This window comes from Homarus americanus, unplaced genomic scaffold (genome assembly GCF_018991925.1).
Source record: "Homarus americanus isolate GMGI-L3 unplaced genomic scaffold, GMGI_Hamer_2.0 scaffold57980, whole genome shotgun sequence".
Lineage (NCBI taxonomy): Eukaryota > Metazoa > Arthropoda > Malacostraca > Decapoda > Nephropidae > Homarus > Homarus americanus.
In genome coordinates, this window is record NW_024716703.1 from 23911645 (window position 1) to 23931285 (window position 19641).

The 19641-nt window shown below is 38.1% G+C and overlaps 1 protein-coding gene across 5 annotated transcripts in view; it reads right to left on the reverse strand.

The window, feature by feature from the left end:
• Nucleotides 1-19641, reverse strand: part of LOC121858346 (serine/threonine-protein kinase D3-like) — a 202407-nt gene that overhangs the window by 7863 nt on the left and 174903 nt on the right. For all 5 annotated transcript variants that reach the window (XM_042354759.1, XM_042354756.1, XM_042354757.1 and 2 more), the window contains 2 exons: nt 15724-15845; nt 8940-9086 (listed from right to left, as the gene is read on the reverse strand). In XM_042354759.1, the coding sequence (XP_042210693.1) occupies nt 8940-9086; nt 15724-15845 (269 nt within the window). The remainder of the gene's footprint in view (nt 1-8939; nt 9087-15723; nt 15846-19641) is intronic.

Consider the following 19641-nt stretch of genomic DNA (forward strand, 5'->3'; position numbering starts at 1 on the left):
GTGATTGTCGAACCAAACGCCCGAGCCCAGAATATGCACATATAACAGCAATTACACCACAGACCTCGTGGTACCACACATTCAGGTTGACACACCAAATTTAAACCACAGGGACCGACCTTGCCCGCCCCAGCCCAAGCGTGAGCGGTGAGCCTGCAACCGCACTAGCCAGACACCTGGCCAGGACCACTGAGTCTTATCCAGAACGTCCTAGGGTAGATTACCTACTGTGGGAAGTGTATTCATTCAGGTGTGTCCGAAATTAGATGTCCAAGTAACGTAAAAAGCATAAATGTGTTATTGCCGATATAATAGTGATAATAATGTGTGCATGTCATTGAGTAGATTAATAAATGGATTGTATAAAGAGGTGTTTTAACAATGTTGGTCAGTGTTAAATGTAGCCATTGTGTTTCAGTGGTGAAAGCGGTGTCTTTTTACTGTTATAACTTAACATCGCTAACCCTACATCCTCCTCCCTGTCCTAATCCTTACCTCACCCTCCTTACCTTCCTCCACATCACCTGCCCCGCCCTGCCCCTCTGTTCGTGCCCCTCCCGCCCCACAAAGCCTGGTCTGGCCCGATCAACCGCCTCGGCTCCTCCCCACCTCCACCCACCAACACACCAGCCAGCCAGCCTCGCCTCTCACCCAAATTTTGACCTCGCCCCACCCCTTTCAGGTGACCCCGTCAGCTGTGCCCGGCAACCGGCCACACTAATCCCCGTCTTTTTGTCCATGCGTAACCCAATATGTTTGGTGATGATGGGTTGATATAAGTAATATTGCGATGAATACAGAGCTTCACTCAGTGTATTTTTTATGCTATTATTATATTTGTAATTCTTACTCTTTGACCTTTTTCATTGATAAATGATATTCAGTGTGGTGCAGGCTTCCTCCCCGACCCAACCTGAGTGAGAACTTATTGTCGTGACGGAAATAATGGTTATAGAAACATTATTCTTATATAAAGTAAACTTTTTTTTTTTGCAGATGCGCCCAACTAATCCTTTTGGGATTTGTTTCTCTGTCGATAATACTTTGTCCACCACCACCTGGCCAGGCCAGCAAAAATTACATCTGAGAGCAGAGAAGAGACCAACGGTGGTGGTGCAACAGTAGAGGCAGCACGAAACCACACACCACGTCACTTCTTTCAATACCTCCTTGGTATAGGATTAAAAGATTTTATATTTTCTACTTTGTAAAGTGTGGAATGGGATCACTCACCCACAACGAACCCTGGTGGCAGGCTCAGCAGGGAGGATTCACACACCACTACTTGGAGGTGTAAGACCTGCAGAATGGTCTTTGGTCTCGCCGACACTCCCGTACGGAGGCTGGTGCCCCAGAACCTGCCTTGCCCACAATGATCTCATCTCTAAGAGTGACAAGCTAAACAGTGGACGGCACCATCCCGGCGGAAGGGCGTCGGCAGCAGGCAAACAGAAAATCGTCTACGACATGACGACTAGTGATGTTGCAGAGAAGAAATACAGATGGAGCAGAAAAATTCATTCTGGAATATATTTGAAAATTATGATGTTGCGGAAAAGAAATACAGATGAAGCAAACCATCTGGAATACCAATAAAGCAAAGATGTATAAAAAGAAACTCAGATGGAGCAGAAAAATTCATCTGGGAATGAAGAAATGAAGATGTATAGAGGAAGAACGCAGATGGGACAAGCTCGTCTGGAAAATTATAGAAACCAGGAGGTGGAGAAAGAAAGTCAGTGTGGAGAAAGCGACCTACAAGGGTGGGTATAACGAAGAAAAGACAGAAAGATGTGTGCTATGGCGAAGAAAAGGGCAGAAGATGTGCTGTCCTGACGCTCCACAAAGAAATCGATGATGAAGGACCAACCTGACTACAGCTGCTTTGAGCTGCATATACATCCCCTATTTTCAGATACCAGCTGGATGGAGAAGCGTGAGCTATACCCCGGACCCAACTAACGTCACGTCTTGTTGATGCATAATAAAAAAAGATATCAATACCCTAATATGAAGTGAACATTTTTTATTGTATTTTGAAGTATTTTCTCTGATTTTTGTTGATGTTTGCAAGAATGTCTTTTCTTAATCTCACTTTTTTCTATGATTCCATTTGAAGTCAATGTCTTTGGACTATGAAACACGATGTTATATTCTCTTAAACTGAGATGAATTATTATTTGACATGGAAGTATGGCACCTGTTGTTGTTGTTTGGCAAATGTGATTTCTTAGGGTTGCCTCGGACACTCTACCATATGAGAGGATTTTTTCATTCTATGTTTTACTATGTTCCTTTTTCTCCTGGCATAGAAGCTTTGATCTTGGCAGGGGTATAGTGAGCTTTGTCAGATCAAACTAAGCAAAATGAAAAAACATACACCCATAAGTTGTTGGTTGTAAATGTCTTGTGAGACTATGTTAGCTGGGATTATCTTTGATACCACACGTGATGTTACTGTCTATATGTGACATCAGTCTCTGTGATGACTTTGGTGCTGGCAGGAGGTGTGACAGTGAGTTATCAGACCAAACCTTACAACTTAAATTTATATCACATATATAACAGCAAGAGTACACCACGACCTCGTGAACACCACTTGACATTCAGTTTATTTTACTCAGATGACCCTAGGACTTGACCTGGCCGCTGTGGGCAGTGAAGCCTGACACCTAACCAAGACACTAAATGGGACCCTACTGATGCTCCAGATCAAGCCAGTTTAATTGTTAATTGTTGGGGTCAGAAGCCAATGGGCAAGCCCACTTGCGCAAAGGCCTACGGTCCCGTCCCCGGGCATTCCATATTCAGCATTCGAGATTCGATGGCTGAGATTCCATTCGAGTTCCATTGGTTCTCATTCTGGTTGCTGTCATCTCTCTCCCGTTAAGATCGTCACTCAGTTCCTGCGCCAGAGTCACGCCCGTCCCTCCCAGGTCAGGAGGAGACCTCCCGACTAGACACGGCGATCATCAGCTAAAGCATTCTCCCTGTGATAGAGCAGCCCAGCCAGCATTCTTCACTGGGCCTACGTCCATACACGTAGATGCTGTCAGAACGTCCTGGTGAGTTACCTACCTACTGGCAGGAAATGTATTCATTCGGAAGGTGTGTCCGAGAATTCGGTGGCCAAGTAACGTAAAGGCATAATGTGTGTTGGTACCCCCGATATAAGGTGGTATTCATGTGTCCATGTCATTGAAGTGATGGCAAATAATTTAACATCAGAGGTGTTTTAACAAATTTGTCCCTTTAAGAAGTATGATATATATTTGTATTGACATACAGGATAAGATAAGCGTGGTGACGCTTGTTACAAATAACATCAATTTTTGGTTTCTATCTTTACATTTCCTACTCTCTGTACTTCCCTGCCTATATATGTAATTCTCTTCTTGTGAGTTTTGTCTCCATTACATATAGATGCATTAAATTATCCGATATTTAGCACCGATATCTAATTTACCACATCTTTTTTCTTTATTCCATGCAAGACAATGTCTGTGTGTAAAAATGGATGTTTGAAAGTAAGTATGCCTTGTTTTATTTGTTGGTCAAATTTTATACATGACCAGCCGAGAAACCAGAGTGTCCAAGATGCAGGAGTTCATAAAGAACAACTGCTTGTGCTGCCTGTAATAATGTCATCTCTATGGCATAGTTGTGATTACAGATGCCTCTTGGCTGGTGGTACAACCATCTTCCTCTCAAAATTCTCACGAGGGAATTATTTTGAATCATCCGGAAAGTTTTAAGGGGGTGTAAAGACCGAGAACGTCAAGATTAAATGGTGGTGATAAATTTTATTAAGCTGAAATCTTGTTGCTTTACCTATTGGTCATAATCTAACATTTAACATGTTTTAGATAATACTACATAGGATTCATAATGATGGTGATTAACTTAATTAATTCATCAGTAAAGTGTTTGTGGTGAGGCTGTTGTTGACATAAAGTATATTTATCACCGTGGTGCAGGTGACAGCCTCGCCCCTCGTACCTCACCTCATTGCATTGGTGGCATTTTCCCTCCGGCATGAGTCGACCTCTCTCTTCTTTCTTCAAGGTCTTGTGCCCCCGGAATATCAGGTTGCCCCGATCTCAACCCGAACTCCATCACCTCCGTCGTGAAAGGTGAAACCATGTGTATTCAACAGTACAGGAACATGACATTTAGGAAGAAGAGCTTAACTCACAGCGCAAAGGTTACAACAACAGATGGAAGACAAATAAGTTATTTGTAAAGCCAATACAAATAGTATGGAGACCCCAAATTGCAAAAATATGAAAAGATCGGGTGAAAACAATCCATAAACCCAACCGGTATGTGAATGTCCAGGCTATTGGTCGTATTCCATCGGACCAACCGTGTACTACTTTTAATTGAAGCCTGCTCGTGGAACCTAATGCACTGAACTGTAACTTCTCATCACTCTTTAAAATGCATGGCTGCACGTCATATATGGAGGTTTAACACCTGGCAGCACGGTAAAATGTGGCTCCACTAAGTCTACCTACACCCCAATGTTGGTATTACTGTACCATGACGTCACTTACACCTTGCCTTCTGTTAGTATTTCCTTGTCCTTGATGCAACCAGCAGAATTGTTACCAAGATATGCTACTGTTACTGGTTATAAATAATGCTACTATTTTACTCATTTTTTACTGAAAAATTTACAAAGTTACAGTGAAAAAACATGTTACATTAATAAAAAATAGGTTATTCCAAGGCTGTATAGAATGAAGCTTTAATTCGTTATTGATCAGAGGAAAAAATCTGAATTGAATGGCCCTCTATCCCCCACCCTCGTCTCTCTCCCAAGCTTGTATCACCAAAGATGCAGGCTGGACATTAGTGCTGCTGCTATGTCTAGCTTTAAGTTTATAGACAGACTTTATGACTCTCTTTGGGTTTTCACGGCATAATCATGGCTGAAGAATAAAATTCTGGAATGAAAGGACCAACAGAAACACCTAGGTAAATAGGAAAGAACTAGACATAAAATATTCATGCACTCCCACTACTGGTGGTGGCATGAGTACCACTAACTCATGGCTAACATCCCTCCCGGACCAGGAAGGACAACCTTGTAGCCCCACCACGGTAGCTCAAGCAGGAGAGAGGCCAACCTGGGGCAGGAGCCCGGAGAGGACAGCCCGGAGGCGCACCCTGGATCATGCCAGTCTGGCTGTACGTAAGCTTCACCATTAGCATATACCAAATAGATAATGACTAATTTACTTCAACTTACAAATACTGCTTTTCATGATGAGTTTCGGCGGGGAAAAGTCAGACTTCTTTATTGGAGTTACTGCAACAACAAATGCGTTATCTCTAACAACTCAAAGCGGCTGTGCCCGCGACTTTCGGCAGATGATGAAATACCTCGCCTCACCTTGTCTAAGCCCCATGCTGGTCCTAAGCACAGTGACCATGTGGTCGTAAGGACAGCGGTCATGCGGTATGATGCAATAACATGGGGAAAACCCATAGTCAGTTAAGGAATTTATTAACTATTATAATAAATGTATAAAATTATAGAATGCTGGGCATTTGTTATACTCCTAACGCTGATATGGATTTTCGGATGAGATTCTGACAATATCAAAAGCGGATACGGAAGGTTTTGACAGAAGCGTTCTCACGGTGACCAACTGCATCAGACATCCTCGTCCTCCCACACCCGACTCTCTGTAGGAAAAGAGTGAATTGTCTTATATATACCTACAGGTTAAGGTGAGATTCTGACCTGCATAGCCTAGCCTAGCCTGGCTAACCTAACCCTAACCAATCTTTGCTGTGTGGTCCATTTTCCAGCTCTATATTTATAAGTAGATATTGTAACAATGTGTTTCGTTATCTGTGATCCTTCAAATTTGATAGTATAATGGCTCTTTTTAACTGCTATGAGAACATATGAGCCTTGGGGGTGTAGGGGCGCAGTGGGGCTGAGGTAACAAGAGTGAAAGGTTACCAGGAAATGGTGCTGAAATTATGATATAAAACTAAATTAGAGCAGGAGTTAAAACCTAAGCAATGACAAAAGAACAACTTCGAACCACGACTAACTAAAATATAAGCTACTCATGTGACAGATAGAAGTATAGAAAGCAAAATGGATGAAATCCACAGGGTGGTATGTTGAAAAAAATCGATATAATAGCATTCACCGAAACATGGATAAACTTAGACTGACATTACAGGTTACTGTCGAATATTAGAATTGGGTTACAAATTATTCCCATACAGATAGGCAGATTAGAAAGGAAGCAGAGTAACAATCTATGTCAGGGATAATCTGAAGTGTGAAAAAATAAGGAAGCCTGGGGAAAACAGAAACAATTTGGTTAAGTAATCGATGGTGAGGAAAAAATAATAAATCCTGGGAAACCTATATGGACCTCGTAATCTTGATAGCGTTAATGAGCGACTTTTTGGGATGAAATGAGCCAGGGCTTCCATACATAGTAAAGTCTGTATAGGCGACCTTCTTTAACCAAATAGATTGGATTGACCTTATAGGAATCAGAATCAGAAAGTTTTCTTGAAACAAGGAAAATCCAGGACTGTTTCCTAAATAACTAGCCGAACCCTCTCGGGTTAATACCATACTCGATTTAGTTTGACAAACAGAAAAACTCATTACTAATAATGTCGAGGTGGGAACAAACTTTTATAACAGGATCACAAAATAAGATTCCAATTAAATTTCAGGGGGCAACAAGAAAAATTACACTAAAGTACCAGATATATCAGAAGAATAAACTTTGACAGTTTGCCGGGGGCAGCAAGAGAAAGGGTATCACACTTGGGGGTGGATTACATGACCTCACATGAGGTGACCTCACACAATGCCTGAGGGGCGACCTCACCTTACCTGGAGACCACAACAGTTTGAGGATGACCTGATCACGGGTTGACGGGTTCACAACAATTTAAATAAGCCAGGTTACTTAATGCACAAAGGGCAAATAACCTGCCATACTACCAAAAGCTGGATCTAACAACAATGACTGGTAGTTAAATAATTATTTAAGAATATTATTGGACAAAAAAAAAGGCTATAGGTGGGAGGATGATGATGAGTTTTTCCACAAGATTATTATAAAAGGTATTGGCCGGTGCAGGGTTAAGAAAAAGCAAAGAAGAATAATAAACTGAAGGAAGGTGTAGGGAAGCAGAGGTCAAACCCCCAAGGGATTCTGCTCAAATGTTTCAAACTATAACATGAGAAAAAGATTGGATATTTGGCCAGGTCTGGGTGAGCTGGCAATGTGCGACTGAAAATAGGTAATAACCTGAATAATGGCTTTTCAACAGTTGGCACCATCGAAAAGATTTAAATATGATACTACCCGAGGCTGCCGACTCTATACAGAATGTTGAAAGAAATAAATTAACATAAGAAAATAAGAATGGAGAAGCATGGGGAAGCAGGCCTATTAGCCGCCTGAGCAGTCCCATTACACCAACCTTGCTCATATATCAAGTTTCAACGGTGTATGTTAGAAGTTATACATCGAGTGTGTTGAGAAAATCAAGCTCCTCCTTTCCGACGACCCTGACGCAAACAGGTATGAAATCTTCACTACCCAGCTGTTGCAGACTATGGAGCCCTACTTCAAGGTTTATCACGACAACATAAACACCAGCCGTCAGCAAAGCATAACAGAGTTCTTCGCCCGCAACCCACCACAGCCAGCCGAAGCCAGTGATGGTGACAGAGGTAGAGACAGTGAAGATGACTTTGAGGGATTTGTCAGGGAGGCCCTGACAAGTGTGGATGACAGTGATGGTGACTCACCTGAGGGCCAGTAGCCTGCCCTCTGCCTCGGAACCAGCCTCCATCCCCGTATGCTGACCCATCTCTTCTACTAACGTAAGTGTTCAACCTAACTTTTAGTTTTCCTAACCTAACCTTTATTTTTCCTAACTTAACCTTTATTTTTCCTAACCTAACCTCTTCTATATTAATTGTTTGTGCATACCATCATAAAGTTAAGATAAAATTTTTACTACAACATAGTTGTGTGTCGTCAAAAAGTGGAGTTTGGGGGTCGGCCCGGTCTCTATTTCAATTAATCCCATATGTTATGTTGTTCACTTTACGCGTTTCTCACTTTCCGCGGTACCCTGTGGGTTATATTAACTGCGTAAAGTGAGGGTTGACTGTACAGTATAAAAATTTCTAGAACACTCAGCGTATTTTTTTTTGCGCCACAATTGCAGATAAGTGGGGGTTGTGAATAACTAGGTATTTCTGTACTGCAGAATGCAAATTTTTGCAAAAACTGCAGCAAACTAGGGATCAACCTTTAACAATAGCAGAGGCCTATGAACTAAGTGTGTCATGATGCTAGGCTTAGAGGGAATAAGCTGAGAGATGCATAAGCCTATAACAGACATCCTAAGGAGTCACATGCCAGTATTAGCCAATAGTAGCACGTGAGACTATGGCTCAAGTTACCCAAGCTTTTTTTCCCACCCACGCAGGTGGCACATGGTGACGCGGCGGAGCATGATGCAATTTCTCAGAACTCCTGGAACCTTTCTTCGCAGGCCCAGAATTGAGAAAATTTTTCCGGAAAAATTCGGGGCTGCTTTCCATTCCACTAAGTGAAGAGTTCCGGGAACCAGGGATTCCCCGTAAAGGGAGATTACTGAATTACTTCAAAACCTAAGTGTTTTTAAACTTGTTTTGATATATCTACAGCCCAAGTTTAGTAAATACTGTATGTTAAGATACTTATTTGATTTCCCTGTACAGTATCATGTTTACAAAGTCATATGTGCATAAGACACAATGATGCCCAATAATTTTCATATCTCACTCTGTAGAAATAGTGGGAGACACGAAACCATGTTTGGCTCCTGTGTGTCCAAGCATATCTTCCTACTTCCAATAACCTCATGCCATAATGAATATTTAATGTTACCTGATATATGATGAATTTGGTGATGCGTTCAGAGAGTTTGCCACGCTCTGATGATAATATCATCTCTAACATGTCTCCCTTCAGCTTTTCCATTACAACAAAAATTCTCTCAGGAGTTTCAAACATTCTCTCCAAGTTGACGACACCCTGTAAAGAAGATGAGTAAATTTACATAAAGATTAAAAAAATTAATGAGTACTGTACACAAATTTTACTATTTTGTACCCAGACCCCTAACCAGCATGTAATTGACTATAGTTGTATGAAATTTGAACAAAATCTAAGTTTTGCCCCAGGGCTGTGGAGTCGGAGTCGGAGTCGGAGTCGGAGTCGGAGTCGAGGAGTCGGAGGAAATTTCGGCTTGTGGAGTCGGAGTCGGAGTCGGAGTCGGTAAAATTGTCCAGACTCCGACTCCGACCGCAGCAGCGGTAGACATTAAAAATACGAGATTTCAGCAAGATTTCTTTGGTGCACTGATGGAAGTGGAGAAATTTGACCGGTCTTCAAACGTGACAGTGGAAGAAGCCATACCTGCTTACCCAGAGATTGTAAAAGATGTAGCTAGAGCTGTGACAGCAATGCCACCCACTCAGGTCAGTGTAGAAAGACTGTTTTCTGCACTGAAAATAATCAGATCAGATTTAAGGGCTTCCATGAAGCAAGATCTGACTGAAGCTATTCTGTTCCTAAGAACAAATATATGAACTCAGGCATATTCATTGCAGTGATTCCACTGATCCCACTAATTTTCTTAAATTATTAAAAGAATTTATTTCCATTTTATAAGCATTATTATGAATTTATTGTAGCAGGCACAGTATAGCACTATAATTTTGGACGATAGTCTCTTCTTTACCATTTGAAATTTTGAATTATATCAAATTTTGTTTCGTTGAAAACTGCACAGAGGCTCTCAGCTACAAAACAATTAGCTACAACCTGTTTTTGGTGAGATTAAGGCAAATTTAATTTAATAACTTAATCATGTAAGGTTTATCCATTTTCCTTAATAAGGTATTCATTTCTTTAATGTACATAAATATATAACTTTACTTTAAAAGGAATTGTAGGATCATCATTTAGATCCACATCAGATTATGAGCTTAAACAAAATTCATATGCTGAGATCGAACTTTTAGATATACATATAAATGGTGTTTTCTAGTTAATATCTTGAATTCTTAATAAATTTATTTTTCAAAGTCAAGCCTATCATCTTTTTGTAGTTCTTAAATATCGTCCAGATCATTAATAAAGCTGTAGCAGTATAGCCACGGTGTTTTACTTTTTACCTACGCAGGTTACAACATACAAATTACAATTAGGATGGTAGAAATAGTTGTTACAAATAGGCCAAGGAGTCGGAGTCGGAGTCGGAGTCGGAAGCATAAAAATTTGAGGAGTCGGAGTCGAAGGTTTTGTCTTCGACTCCACAGCCCTGTTTTGCCCTCATGTGAAAGCATAATTGATGTTTAAAATACAGGTACCACAAGATACAAAAAGGCGAGGTTAAAAAAACAACATTTATTACTTGAATTTCACTAATACAAATAGATGAACATATGGAAAAAATAGGGTTCGGTTCCCCAATGACAAAAATACCCCAAAACCACGAAATAAGTTCACAGACAAGAAGAAAACCTACATAACTAATGATAATTAGTTTAAAACTACTATAATTTACTACCTAACACCTGAAAAAATTAATAAAATACCTTTTAACTTTGATACATTACCTTATGAGAGAACAGTCTGCACTCTTACCAACATGACTGTGCCAGATGATTCCCGGCACGTCTCAGAAAATTGACTTCTTTAACAATTATTCCATTCTATATAATGATGTGGCTCAGAAATAAATAAAATACAATAAAATAAGAAAGATGAAGAGCATGGGAGTGTATGTAGATGGTAGGCTATAACTACGTCTCTGAGTCACCAGCCGTGTTTATTGATACAGGTAATGAAACTATAAATGTTGTTGAAAAATAATTAAAATACTCTAATGTGGCTTAGAAAAATGGAAAATATATTATAAAACTATATTATAAAATATATTATAAAATATATTATAAAACTATAAAATAAGAAAAATGAAGAGCGCATGTAGGAAACAAATGTGTTATGAGGCGATGGGTTACTGGGTTATAAATATATGGCTGGGCTCCCTCCCGACGTGACATCATGGCATACACACTCACCATAGCGGCCGCCATATGTCTGTGAGTCAACTGGGTGACTGACTGCCTAAACTGTGCTGTGGGCTGGATGCATGGGAGGTTTGTGTGTGGAAGAACTTATTCTTTGTACATAAAATAATATACAGGTTGTACCTCCCTAGTCCGGCAACCTCGGGACCTGACCGGTGCCGGACCATGGAAATTCACCCTTTTCCTGGATAGATAGTGACTTCTGCTTATGCTTGGAAGCACTAGCACCACTTTCTCTGCATCATGGTCTCTTTGAAGACATATTGAAGGGTTAAATGTCGTATAGTAGCTTCTCAAATTTCGCGAGTTTTTAATTCTTAACGTATTTTATTGGAACACACAAAAAAATAAATAAATAAAAATTTTGACGGCGGAAACTTGAATTTCAACGGGTTTGAACGACCCGACGACGTGCATAATCGTGTAAAAAGCGTCATTTCTCTTATGTACAAAAGATTCATTATTGTTTTTTACTCAATGTCTTTTTTATTGAATTAATGTTTATGTGTGCAAAATGAGCAATACAATTCATTAATAATACGTAGAATATTAAAACACACGAGGAAATGACACAGCATTGTTTTCATTGATTACAAAACCAGTGACTGGCTGTAGCTGTAGTAAAATTAATATGGTTGTTTTAAGTAATGTTATTTTATGTTAATAAATGGAACAATAGAAGTAGCTAACGATAATGGTAAAGAAAAAAGAGAGATCGCGTATGTAAGTGCGCACACGTGAAAACATATCGTCATTACTTTACATAAGAATATGAAAGCAACATTTATATACTGTTCATATATATTTTAATTAATGTTTCTGAATTTGTTTTTATTGAATTAATGTTTGTGTGTGCAAAATTAACAATACAATTTATTAATAATACGTGGAATATTAGAGGAGACGAGACGGCTGCAGGCATTGTTTATGTTAACCAGTGACTGATTGGTTCTACATATAAAACTGAAGAAAATAAGACCCTGATTTTAGCTGTAGTAAAATTAATGTAAAAAAATTAATATGGTTGTTTGAAGTACCTGTAATGTTATTTAATGTTAATAAATGGAACAATATAAGTAGCTAACCATTAATGGTAAAAAAAAGAGTGAGACTGCGCGTATATAAGTGCGCACATGTGAAAACATATCGTCATTACTCTTCATAAGAATATGAAAGCAACACTTATTTACTGCTCATAAATATTGAAGGGTTAAATGTTGTACTCTGTATAGACAAGCAGAGAGAGAGAGCAGCCGAACTGCCGGATGTAAACAAACCTTAATTTCCCGCGGCTTTTTTTTTTTAAGGGGATTAGCCCACCCGGGCATAGGTCACTGACCCACATTGGGGTCTGAGGGGCAAAAATTTAATACTCCTGTAATAATAATAATAATTCAGATAAGTAAAAAAAAAAGAAAAAAGAAAAAAGAAAAAAGCTTCCTATCTACCTAATGGACAAACTAAAGTCGTTCCGGACCACGGGAGTTTCCGGACCACAGAATGCCGGACTAGAGAGGTACAACCTGTACTTGTATATTGTACCAGTTAAATGTGAGGAAAAAGAATTATAATACAGTTAAAGTCCAAAAATCCGGATGCCAGAAATCCGGACCACCCGAGAATCCGGACTTTTCGAAAACTCAAACTCTATTTTTTTTTTTTTTTTAGCTGGCTTTTGTGTATGTGTGCATGCGTGAGCGCCACAGCTGCACAGTGACAACAAGCGACCACGCGGTCACCACTTTAAAACGAGCAATCAAACTGTGACAACGTATGTAATTTTGAGTCCTACTCTTTCCATTTACAGAGTACTGTACAAGCCCATAATAATGGCTCCTAAAGTAGATAAACTTCGTTGTGTGAAGAGAAAAAAGAACACGTTGAAATTGAGAGACAAACTTGAAATAATTAAGAAACTAGAACGTGGTGTGAGCAATACTGTTCTAATGGAAACATACGACACTGGAAAGTCTACAATTTATGATATAAAAAAGGCTAAGAATAAAATTTTAGAATTCACAGCTTTATCTTTAAAACTGCTTGTTTTGATAAATGAAGCATTCTATATTTGCTAATGAATAAACTATCAAAATGTACCTGTTCATCTCTTCTTTATTTCTCCTGAAATTTGAATTTTAAAAGTACTGTACTGCCTGAGAATCCGGAAAATCCGAAAAGACCCAATCCCCAAGCAGTCCGGATTTTTGGACTTCTATTGTAATAATAAAAGAAAAAATACTGCATTGCCATTTGGCAGAAAAAAGGGAGACAGCAAGCAGTGGTGAGGGTGAGGGTATACCAGCCGTCGCTGCTCCCTCCCTCAGTGCTTGCTTTTACACACAATGTTTAATTCCTTTATGTTTTTGACCTTACAATAATTATTTTACATATTTTTTGGGGGGCACATTCTGTATGAAGATTGAGTGTGCATGTAACAAAGTAAAAAAAAAATGTACATCTAACAGAAAATACAAGTTGAAAAATAACAATACGGCAACTCATATAGTAACTCGGCCGAACACCTCATTGCCTCTCCCATAATCTCCATACTTACTACCTAACACATGAAAAAAAATTAATAAAATACTGTATAACTTTGGTACATTAAGTTATGTATGAGCTCATCATCACAAGGTTGTGAACAGGGGGTGGGCTCAGTAAGTCTTACTTTGTGCATCTCTCCCCAAGATGGCTGTGCCAGCCGACTCTCGGTGCACGATTTGAATGTTTGCCCGGACCCAAATTCGTATAAGTGGGGAAAGCTTTCATATCTCCAAAAAAGTGAGTAAAAAAAAAATTCTACTCACCAATTGTGGTAAAGCCTAAAACATAAGGACAGCCAATGATGTTGTGTGAGTTTTTGCTCAAATGATGAAGTCATCCAGGTTCAGCTCTGGTTGAAGCTGTAGGTTCAACTCTGGCTGAAGCTGTAGCTCTTTTTAAAGCTGATGCTGAAACTGTTACTGAACCTGAAATTGTTGATGAAACTGCTTCTGCTGCTGAATTTGATGGTGTAGTTGAAGTTGATGGTTTAGGCCTTCGAATAATAAATCTGTTGAAAGAACCTTGCACAGTTGCTTTCTTTTCTCATTATACTTCTTTATGTAGAGGTCATTTGCATTTTTCATATCCATGTTAATTTTAATGCTTCGTTCTGTTAATGGATGAACTTCAGAAAATACGTTAATTGCTTGTTCCATTATTATAATATCCAGACCTCTCTCACCTTCTTCATGTCATTTTAACACATCTAGTTTCTCGTCTAAGTTTATACACTTTCTTTTAGCTTTTGAACCAGCACTTGCTCTCTTGCTCATGCTGCATAGGGACGCAAAAAGTGCCATAAGAAACCGGAGAAAGTTTTTCTCCTTTTCCTGTTCAGATGCGTGAAAACAAAGGGCCCCCCAGCTGCGACTGTTTATACTAGTGATGCTGGCGTCACTACTCACAAGCCCAGCAGCTTCCGTGTGCAAGGCGTGGTTTTTTTTATATAAAACATATCGGGATCGAGTTATTATTAATATGAAAATGTATTTTTTTATTTTTTTATTTTATTTTTTCTATTTTCGTCGTAATATGAGGAAAATAATGGAATAAATTGAAGTGGGTCCTAAATTAGCCTGGGTCTTAAATATGAATTGTCGTTAGTAGAACCGTCATTATTGGAGGCTTTCCTGTACTGTATGCAATGCTATTGGTGTTTGTCTGATCTTTCCGTCTATGTCTCCAATCTTGGTTCCTGACATGATGGCTGTCTTGAAGGTGAACATCTGCTTAGATGGGAAGGTGTCCATGTCTTACACAGGGCATGAACAAGAAGACCAGAAAAGCCCTGGGAGCAGCTTTCACCACACTACATCCGAACATCAGCACCAAAGCAGGCTGGGTGATCTGGTTGCACACTGCGATCCAGATGGCAGCGCGTGATTGGCAGAGAAAACGGACAACAGTTACACAAGATAGCGCCACATGATTGGAAGAGAAAAAAGACAACAGTGACACCAAATGACCAACGGAGAGACGTGACTTAGCCCTCCCCACCACCGTGGTACAAATTCTGTGTATAAATGGCAGTAACCCATACTGTGTATTCATTCCTTTGAAAATTTCTTGTGACAAAAAGTCAGGAGTAAAGCTCTATCTCATAGTCGTGTTTCCTTCACTACCACACTACCATCTGTCCACTATGAACAAGGTTCCAGGATCCCCCATTAAAAATTATACCCTGCTGGATTAGAATGGTTCTATCCACAAGTCACATCTTTATTTATATATCTGCCCAAAAGTCTGAGGATTTTCATGAACCACAAATTTTGATACAGCATCTCGTAGGTATCATTCTATCCAGGTAACAATACATTACCAATGAAGGAGAATTTTGTCTGATACCATTGTAAAGCTTCATATAAAAAAAAATTATACTATAATATGTACAGAAAATTTATAGCAGTAAGATAAAGGCTCTGAGCCAAGGTAAAATGCCAAGTCTTGGAGGATAATTACAAATACTGAACTTAGTGATACAAAAGTTAAGATTCATATCTATTTGATCTGTAATAAATAAATGGCTTTACCGGATTACTAAGATTCTGCAGGATAGCTACTTCATTCTTGAGGGCTGCCTCTTGCTTCGTAGGAAACCTTAACTTGTCAATAACTTTAATAGCAACAGCACGGGAAGACTTCCGATGAACACCTGTAGGGAGAATGCCAGTTATTATCAAATTATTTAAGTTTTATAAGATACTTACCAGCCAAAAATATATACACAATTAAATAAATAATTAAATAAATAAAAACCTGTACGTACATACATAACATAAATAAATAAATAAATAAATAAACAAACAAATAAATAAATAAACAAACAAATAAATAAATAAATAAATTCAGTACAGTAAAAACTCGATAAATCTGACTAATTGGGGCAAACCCCAGTCCGAAAAATGCGAAAGTCCGAAAAAAGCGAATATATGGCCCCTGCCCCATATATTCACTTATTGGAACTGTTTCAAGAAAATAAGTTGTTGTTATGCTATTACTGCATTTCAACAACTAAGTTCGTTAAGCATATAACAAGGTTACAGTATTAAAAGACTATTACATCAACAATAATAAAAAAAATATGAAACAGACATAAGTCTGGTTGTCAACAACTGTTTTCATCGAGATGATTGTTATGTACTGTAAAGCGTTATATGTAAGTAACCAAAGAATTTGTCTTATGAATAAAGAGAAAACTGCATACTGTACAGTACTGTACTATAAAGATACTAAGAACAAATAAGAGTAGAGGTATATTGTATGTGGAAGACAAGTGTGTAACTGGGAGCAGTAGGCAGAGGGGAGGGTGGGCGGCTACTTCCCCCTCTCTCCCCAAGGTCCCTTTAACATGTCTTTATGCATTTTCACCATAATTCTCATATCATTTAGGTTCATTTGGTGCCAGGTTCATAAAATATTATCCTAAAAAAATCAACCTTCTTGAAAAAAAAATCCCACACTCAACACCATGAATAGTTTGTTTACAAAAGCCAAACAGCTGATAGGCTTAGCTCGTTGACCACTCATGATTCCACGAACAGCTGTCTTCAACACTTAATAAATTAGTACATTACAGTACAGTAGTGTACTTAACATCACCTAATAAATACCGGTATTAGTGTAGTGTATTTATCACCACTTAATAAATACTATTGTAGTGTATTGATCACCACTTAATAAATACTATGGTAGTGTAATGATCACCACTTAATAAATACTATGGTAGTGTATTGATCACCACTTAATAAATACTATGGTAGTGTATTGATCACCACTTAATAAATACTATGGTAGTGTATTGATCACCACTTAATAAATACTATGGTAGTGTATTGATCACCACTTAATAAATACTATGGTAGTGTATTGATCACCACTTAATAAATACTATGGTAGTGTATTGATCACCACTTAATAAATACTATGGTAGTGTATTGATCACCACTTAATAAATACTATGGTAGTGTATTGATCACCACTTAATAAATACTATGGTAGTGTATTGATCACCACTTAATAAATACTATGGTAGTGTATTGATCACCACTTAATAAATACTATGGTAGTGTATTGATCACCACTTAATAAATACTATGGTAGTGTATTGATCACCACTTAATAAATACTATGGTAGTGTATTGACACTTAATAAATACCACTTAATAAATACTATGGTAGTGTATTGATCACCACTTGATCTATGGTAGTGTAATGATCACCACTTAATAAATACTATGGTAGTGTATTGATCACCACTTAATAAATACTATGGTAGTGTATTGATCACCACTTAATAAATACTATGGTAGTGTAATGATCACCACTTAATAAATACTATGGTAGTAATGATCACCATGGTAGTCACCACTTAATAGTCAAATACTATGGTAGTGTAATGATCACCACTTAATAAATACTATGGTAGTGTATTGATCACCACTTAATAAATACTATGGTAGTGTATTGATCACCACTTAATAAATACTATGGTAGTGTATTGATCACCACTTAATAAATACTATGGTAGTGTATTGATCACCACTTAATAAATACTATGGTAGTGTATTGATCACCACTTAATAAATACTATGGTAGTGTATTGATCACCACTTAATAAATACTATGGTAGTGTATTGATCACCACTTAATAAATACTATGGTAGTGTATTGATCACCACTTAATAAATACTATGGTAGTGTATTGATCACCACTTAATAAATACTATGTAGTGTATTTCTCATCACTTAATAAATACTATGGTAGTGTATTGATCACCACTTAATAAATACTATGGTAGTGTATTGATCACCACTTAATAAATACTATTGTAGTGTATTTCTCATCACTTAATAAATACTATGGTAGTGTATTGATCACCACTTAATAAATACTATGGTAGTGTATTGATCACCACTTAATAAATACTATGGTAGTGTATTGATCACCACTTAATAAATACTATTGTAGTGTATTTCTCATCACTTAATAAATACTATGGTAGTGTATTGATCACCACTTAATAAATACTATGGTAGTGTATTGATCACCACTTAATAAATACTATTGTAGTGTATTTCTCATCACTTAATAAGTAATATTGTTGTGTACAGTATTATGCATCTGCATATGCCCTGGTTTATTCATTTATTAGTTGTCTAAGTGTACCAGTAGCCAAATTGAGTCATCATGTAGCACTCAAAGATAATAAATAACATTGTTATGAAGGTATCTTCATAGTAAATACTGTAGTGTGTTATAGTGACCCTGTTGTAAGCTGGTTTGCTGAAAGCTCTCACAAGAATACAGCTTATCCTTTTATTCTCAAGTCATATTACAAATTACATACTGTATTGTATTTTTCTTTATTATTGAAGATGTTATATTAATCATGATGAACCATAAACCATAAGAGGCCAATCATATGAGAATACATTAGGGTCGGGATATATCGTGACTTTATATAACGATTTTTTTTTTTAATATAGAGGCTACCAAAATTATCAAAAATTTTCGGTATACAGTAGACTTGCAACTTACACAAGGGTTACGTTCCTGGGACCTCGTGTAAAGCCAAAAAACGCGTAAAGTCAGAAACACTCCTAAATCGCCTTTAAATCTCTATATATCTTATAACTAGACTTAAACAGCATAAATATAGTGTTAGGACAGGCCAGGAATCCAATGCTCTGTTCATTCATGAGAGATAATAAGCATTGCATTGACTGGGATAATGCCTCCTCCATATTACCTTGTTATTCAATTGTCAGTAGGAACATTACAGAATCCAGTCTCATAAGACATACCGAATCTGTTAACATGAATTTGAGTAATGGTATGAACAAACTGGATAATTTTATGATTAAGAAGATTTGTAACCAGGGTTGAATCATCTTACCCTATGACCTGACTATGGACAGCTGCTGTACTTAGAGATGGCATGGTCAATTTTTTGATGAAGAAGATTAGTAAGGGTCACTGCCTTGTGACCGGAACATTGTGGACACCTGCTGTCCCCTAGGGACTTGATCTCACTCTCCTCTACTGTATATATTACCCTTGTCAAGTATTACTCCTTAGCCTGTACTCACCCCTAAAGAAGTGAATTGCAAGAAAGCGCTTGGAACTTTGTGTTTTCTTGTGGTTATCAGCATATACCTGGATCAAGCGCACCTACAGTGATTTACTTGTTTCAATGGGATTTTGGGTAATTGGTTCCAGCTCACCGAAAATTACATACAAAGTAAAAATAAATGCAGTAAAGTACACTTACTTTGAGGTGTGCATGTAGAAGGCTCCTGGTTGATGATGATGATGATGGGAATTAGAAGTGGGGGTGGAGGAAAAGGGAGAAGAGAAGGCAGTGAGGGGTAAAAGAGAAGTCACCCCATGCTTCATGCTGCCATTTCACCCATAAAATTTTAAGTTCACTTGGTGTAATTCAAGATTA